Source organism: Phaethon aethereus (genome assembly GCF_964289735.1).
Source record: "Phaethon aethereus genome assembly, chromosome: 5".
NCBI classification, from domain to species: domain Eukaryota; kingdom Metazoa; phylum Chordata; class Aves; order Phaethontiformes; family Phaethontidae; genus Phaethon; species Phaethon aethereus.
The window spans coordinates 34,252,739-34,259,729 of record NC_138579.1 but is presented as its reverse complement, the minus strand read 5'-3'; the positions used below and the strand labels follow the sequence as shown (position 1 = coordinate 34,259,729).

The 6,991-nt window shown below is 43.5% G+C and overlaps 1 protein-coding gene across 4 annotated transcripts; it reads left to right on the top strand.

The window, feature by feature from the left end:
* Positions 1–789: 789 nt before the first annotated feature.
* Positions 790–5,391, top strand: ACTC1 (actin alpha cardiac muscle 1; the record flags this gene model as incomplete). 4 transcript variants are annotated; one of them, XM_082000718.1, is made up of 6 exons in its annotated part: positions 790–1,035; positions 2,255–2,450; positions 3,022–3,183; positions 3,297–3,488; positions 4,702–4,883; positions 5,248–5,391. In XM_082000718.1, exons 1-6 carry the CDS (start codon positions 907–909, stop codon positions 5,389–5,391), a joined length of 1,005 nt encoding a protein of 334 aa, XP_081856844.1. In that variant the 5' UTR covers positions 790–906. The 4 variants fall into 4 exon arrangements, with proteins under 4 accessions (XP_081856844.1, XP_081856843.1, XP_081856842.1 ...); XM_082000717.1 differs by having other exon boundaries at positions 2,132–2,450; XM_082000716.1 differs by having other exon boundaries at positions 2,126–2,450.
* Between the last annotated feature and the right edge of the window lie 1,600 nt (positions 5,392–6,991).

Genomic DNA, 6,991 nt, shown 5'->3' with positions numbered 1-6,991 from the left:
GGGGCGCGCTGCCCCGCGCCTGCCTTACATGGGCCGGGCGGCCGGGCTGCGCCGGGGCTGGCCGGGCTCCATTCATGGCTGCGCGGCCGCTCAATGGCGCGGAGCCGACCAAATAAGGAGAAGGTGGCTGCCCCGGCCCGCGGCGGCCCCGGCCGACGCTGCCCCTCGAGGGGGTATAAATTGGGGCGTCTCCGTCGAGCCGGCACCCAGGCTCTCCTCCGCAGCCCCCCCCCGCCGCCGGTGCTGGTCTGGTGAGTAGCGCGGCGGCGCCGGCGCCGGCACCCGCGGCCGGGCCGGGATGGGATGGGATGCGATGGGATGGGATGGGATGGGAGGCACTGGCGCGCGGAGGATGCCGGTCGTGCAGGTACTGCTGCTGCTCTGCCTGCGCACCTCCCGCCTTGGCGTTATTTCTGCCGGGGACACCCTCCCCGTCCGCTTACCCTCCCGCCGCCCCCCGCGCAGCGCCAGCCGCCGCGGCCCGACCGGGCGCGACGGCCCGCCGCCGGTGAAGTGCTTTGGGCAGGGCCGGTCTCTCCGATGGCAGACGCTTTCCCTCCCGTTTCAATTTGCGGCCTGAGGGTACCGCTAATGATGCCCTCAGGAGCGTCCTGCAAGCCTTTTTGAAGCGCGGAGAAGAAAGCGGCCGACGGATCCTATTCAAAGCCCTGCCCACGAGCGTGGCTGAGCCATAGAACACCCTCCCGGGACGGCTCAAATCTCCCGCTCCCGCCGACAGCGGTCCGTGTGCCGCCGCCGCCGCCGCCCGGGCCCTCGGGGGTGGCGGGCGGGAGGGCGCGGAGGGGCCACCCGGGGGCCCGGCGGGGCCCTGAGCAGCCCCGTGCCGTCCGCGGGGGTCTGGACGCGCCGCCGCGCTGTTTTTCAGGTCTGTGCCTCCCTCCGAAGATGTGTGACGACGAGGAGACAACCGCACTGGTGTGCGACAACGGCTCGGGGCTGGTCAAGGCGGGCTTTGCCGGAGACGATGCCCCGCGCGCCGTTTTCCCGTCCATCGTCGGCCGCCCGAGGCACCAGGTAAATACGGGGGGCAGGACCGGGTGAGGATCGAGCCTTCCCCCTCTCTCCAGGAGTCGCTTCCACTCCCTCCTTCCCTCCTTAGCTCTTCTGTCCTACCCCAAATGCCCTGCCCTTCCCTCTGCTCGCTCCTTGCGGTGATTGCTACTGGCACCTTCCCAGTTCTCTCCAGGGCTTCCCTCAACTCCCGTTTGGCTGTCCCTTATCGCTGGTCTATCACTGCCTCCAGTTGTTTCTAACTCACGGACTTTCCTCTTGGCTCTCTCCCTGTTCCATCTCCTAACGATCCCAGACCCAGCTTCCTAAAAGGCTGCTGCCCACTCCATCCCCTAGGCCAGACCCACTGCTGGTGCTAGTTCAGAGGCATCTCCACTGGCTGAATCTGCACAAGATGCAGTTTAAGGCCCTTCCCACCCATCCTGTCCAATGTTTTACACACCCAATACCTTCTTTCAATTTCCTCTACTTCTTTTGTCTGTCTCTGATCTTACCTTCTCACCGCTCTATAGGCCTTCTTTCCTCTGTTCCCATTTCATTATCCTTCTATTTCGCTAAATCAGCATATAGAAAATACAGTACTTTTTCTCCTACAATTTCCTTGGTAAAAAGTTTGTAATGCTTTTTTTTTTGCTAAAACTTTTGCAATTTGTGTTTTGTTATCGTGAATAAACTACTGCTGAGTCTCCATAGTAATACAGAGTATCTTTCTTCACTAGAAGTCTCATTTCCCTCTGTAACTTCTGGTTTATAAATGCTCTTTGTACATCTCTCTGTATCTTTTCCTGCTTGTGATATTGTACACTTTCTGTCAAACTTTGGGACCAGAAGGAAGTAATTGAAAACAAGAGTTGCATTAAAAAGGGGGGGAAAATCCTTTCATCTGATTAAAGGAAAAAAAATTTTATGAGAAAACAATAAATTCTGTTGACTTAATATTTTAATAATGCTGATTTCTTTTCCTAAACAACATTTTAGTGGTGTGACTGCTTGTAGCTTTCTTGAAAATAACATAGTTGCCTGTGATGTAATTGTTTGGGCTCTGTGATGTTGTCTTCCTCAAATAACGCTTTTCTGCATTTTCTTCTCTTAGGGTGTTATGGTCGGTATGGGTCAAAAAGATTCCTATGTGGGTGATGAAGCTCAGAGCAAAAGAGGTATCCTTACTTTGAAATATCCCATTGAACATGGCATCATCACCAACTGGGATGATATGGAAAAGATCTGGCACCACACTTTCTACAATGAACTCCGTGTGGCCCCTGAGGAGCACCCTACCTTGCTGACAGAAGCCCCCTTGAACCCTAAAGCTAATCGTGAAAAGATGACCCAGATAATGTTTGAGACCTTCAACGTACCTGCTATGTATGTGGCGATCCAGGCCGTCTTGTCCCTCTATGCCTCTGGTCGTACAACAGGTAAAATAAAAAAATAAACGCTATTCCCTTCTCGCTCAAATAGGAAAAAACCCCCATAACTCATTCGAATTTACAGAAAACTAGGTATTTTTAATTTATAGCAATTAATGATAACAGTAGCAGAAAAGCCAGTATGAAACAGTCTGTGGACAGGACAACGTGGAGCTGTCTGCATTGCTTTCAGAGAGGCACTGTGGAACTGACTCCCTTGACTCTTGTCATGACACAAATGAGGAGACCTTCCCGTGAAGATACTGCAGTTACAAAAATATTACACCAGTTTAAGGGTTTAAACTGGGCGAATACACTTACTGCTCAATGTAGTAGCAGTGGAATGCTGTTCGTGTGGATTAACTTAAAATATGTATGGGACAACTGTTTTATGGGAAAGTTCACACCAAACAGGAATGTCCAGGCAAGCAAAGGCAGAAGGAATGGGCAAGATCTGGCTAAAATAGAATGATGCTACTTCATAGTGCCTGAAAAATCCTACATTTTGTTGCTTGCTGTGCCTAAGGGCACTAGGCATTTACTACATGATTCCAACTGCTCTCCGACATTTCTCTCCCAGGTATTGTTCTTGACTCTGGTGATGGCGTCACCCACAATGTACCTATTTATGAAGGTTATGCTTTGCCTCATGCTATCATGCGTCTGGATCTGGCTGGCAGGGATCTGACTGACTACCTCATGAAGATCCTCACGGAGCGTGGATATTCCTTTGTGACAACAGGTCAGTCCTTCAGCTTTGCCTTCTTGTGAAAATCCTCATGTCTCTCTTGGCTCATCTTCTTCCTCTAGTATTTTGCTTCTCCAAACCTTGATTTGATTCCCATGTATCTGCAGCTGAACGTGAGATTGTTCGTGATATCAAAGAGAAACTGTGCTATGTTGCACTGGACTTTGAGAATGAAATGGCCACTGCTGCCTCTTCCTCCTCTCTGGAAAAGAGCTATGAATTGCCTGATGGTCAAGTGATCACAATCGGTAACGAACGTTTCCGCTGCCCTGAAACCTTATTCCAGCCATCTTTTATTGGTAAGTGTTCCCAGGAAATTCTCCTTTCTGTAGGAGGTATGAATGAATCAGAAGATCTAGAAGGTGTCCCACTCCTCTTCCTGCTTATCTAAATTTGGCACGAAAGCAAACATAAATAAATAATGAGTTAAATCCTCTGGTCCCTCTAAGCTGTGCTAGATGTGAGCTCAACTGGTAATTAGCTGACCTCTGAGCTCTTGTTGCAAGTTTTAGATCAGGTTTGAGGGTCACAATTTTTTAGTGATAAAATGTAGAGTTACAATATTAGGGAGTTGGACCTGATGTTCCTTATGGGTCCGTTCCAAATCAAGATATTCTATGATTCTATGGCACTGATGGCAATAATAGCTTTCAGTGCTGTATTTGTAAAATCTGACTCCATGAAGAAGTAAAGTGTCTGGGATGGGAAAAAATGGAATAAAGGTGTGTGTGTATATATATATTTGCATTGTAATTAAACATTGCCATGGTCAAGATGGTAAGCTTTGCTGTTTGTGAGTGCAGCTGACGGATATAGCAAATGCTTATACTCTAAGTTCTGAGTAATAAATGCAGTTGTTCATCAGCTGACATCTTACTGTGGATCTAGTGTCAGCCCTTTCAGGAAGCACCTGTTAAAATTAATAAATTGGAATGCAACCCACAAACACTTGCTTCTGGTTTCTTTTTCCTTACCACCAAGTACTAATATCTTGGTCCATGTCTTGGTTAGCTCTTGCCACAATGTTTGTAAGTGGTATAGGCTGTATTTTGAGTAGGCTGAAAAAGAAATGAAGCTACTATTGTAATCTTTAGTTCTAATTCAACTGCTTTCATTGCCTTTATTGCTCTCTTTTCTACATTCAGCTAATGCTTTTTGTGAGACTGACGTTATCTGATACTCATGTTTTCTGTTCTATATAACTTTCTCCCATTGCCATATACTAAATGAGTTTATATTGTGTGTCTTTCTTCTCCTACTGTATATTTTGAATATCTTTCCTTTGCACATGCATTATGATTCTTACCCTTTCTAACAAATAATTTTAGTTTTCTTAGCTAGTTCTGTAATTCTATTTTTTTACGTTTCTCTCTAACATTTAATAACCAGTAAATAATTTTACAACTAAAATGTCATAGAAGTTCATATTAATGATGAGGAGAAATGCCAAGAGTTCTTTTCACAAAGACCTTTTGTATAATTTACTCATCTGCTCTCTTATTTCTTCTCAAGGTATGGAATCTGCTGGTATTCATGAAACTACCTACAACAGTATCATGAAGTGTGATATTGATATTCGTAAGGATCTGTATGCTAACAACGTCCTCTCAGGTGGAACAACAATGTACCCTGGCATTGCTGATCGCATGCAGAAAGAAATCACTGCACTTGCTCCTAGCACTATGAAGATCAAGGTGAGGAATTTGACTCTGTACTATAAAATGTGGGTAAGGATGGGGAACACGTCCACATCATTAAATTGGGATATAGGAACAACTCAAAAGTGAGATCAACAGCTGATGGACAAATGAGAAGAAATTCCATTTAATCAGTGTAATTATATTGATTAGAAGCAAGTGTTAGAAAAGAGGAAAATATGGTTATAGAGCTTCTAAAGGAATATTACATGCATTGCACCAGCTGCTGGAGATCAATACTATAGAAAAGTCCTTTATTTATTTAAGGAAATAGCTAGTGGTTTGTTACATTGGTGATGTGGTTTAGTTGTTCAGAAATGCAACTCTTAAATGAGGATCTTGTTGCTTTTCTTTATCCCAGATCATTGCCCCACCTGAGCGCAAGTACTCCGTCTGGATTGGTGGCTCCATTCTAGCATCTCTGTCCACCTTCCAGCAAATGTGGATCAGTAAACAGGAGTATGATGAAGCTGGTCCATCCATTGTCCACCGCAAGTGCTTCTAAGCACTTTTTCCCTCAATTACTTCCCACTCAGGATGACGACAATATGCTTCTTGGAGTCTTCTGGCAACCCTTCCTGAACTCTTCAGTCATTGTACAGTTTGTTTACACACCCGTGCAATTTATTTGTGCTTCTAATATTTATTGCTTTATAAATAAACAAGATCTGGGACTTGCAACCTACAAATGATTGTCTTTTGTTTTATTGTAAGTATTCTAGAATAGGTTAAAAAACAGTGACTAAACACTCTGGGATTTGCAAACTCCCATCAAACCTATTAATGCCTTCACTGCATGCATGTCCTTCTAAGTGATGTAGGCATGTTAGGTCATGGTTTTTGATTAGTAAGGCATTATACTTCATAGTTTTAATTTTGAAACTTGAAACAAAAGAAGCATCACACATCAAGGCTTACAAAGAAATATCCTTGAGGGTAGACCCAGTAAGTGGAACAAGTGGAAGGAAACCAGTCATAGTCACTCACTGGGTTTAGAATTGTTTCTTCTGTCACATTTATTATAACCCAAGTATTTTAATATTAATTTATTGAAAGCCAAATCTTCTGTAAAAGAATTACGTTAATACATTTAGAATGCCATTTATAACTAATTAGCTCAATCCTAAAGAGTCATACAATTGTTTTCTGTGGGCTATAAATATTTATGACAAAACATTAATTCAAACTGACAGTTTACTCATCTTCCCTCATCTCTTCAAAGCCAAAGATAAAGAAGTGAAGTCTTTGTTGTACTAATGCACAAGAATAAAACGTTTGCTGTATAAACATACAATCGTTATAGTCACGATTATTTTCACATCATCATACATATGTCTTAGGCAATTCTTGCTATTCTTTGTTGTTATTTGACCTAGAATCTACAATCATAAATTGCCTACTTTCTGTGGGCTTTTGTGTTCCTCACCACGACTTTTTGTAACTGCTCTTCGATTTAAAAAAAAAAGTAATATCTAAAAGGTGAAGTACAGAATTACCTGTGACATTTTCATTAAAATAATGAAACCAGTCAGTGTCACAGTTTGAACTATGTACAGGCTGGAGTTCACCTGAACTTGGTTTAGGAAATCAACTAAAGCATTTATCAAGTTGTGCATGCGGCTAGTTAGGTGCATGCTCAGTTGCGAGCCGTTACAGGTATTTGAAAAGGTAAGATTTCACTCTAATTTTATACTCAAATGCTAATTAAAAAAACCCAAATAATAATAATAGGCAGTTTAAACAGTTTCAGGGAAACTTCTTCTGTTTCTCCCACCTCTCATTTTCTAGAAAGGCATTAAAACTGGCCATTCAATGTGATCTGCAGTTATGCAGAACTGATTTTACTCTGAATATATGAAGATGCATTTAGCATCTGTCTTCAATTCCTTATCAATAGAAGACATTTTACTGAAGTGCCATTGGAATTTCCTACCATCGGCTTGCAATTGAAATATTCAAATGTTTCTAGATATTTTTGCTTTTGGACAGACAAGGTGGATGAAGTTGTTAAATATAATTAACATTTAAACATAAATATGGAATTTTAAACTTTTTATGATTTAAACAAATTTAAACATTTTACACAAACATCAAAATCGGATGTT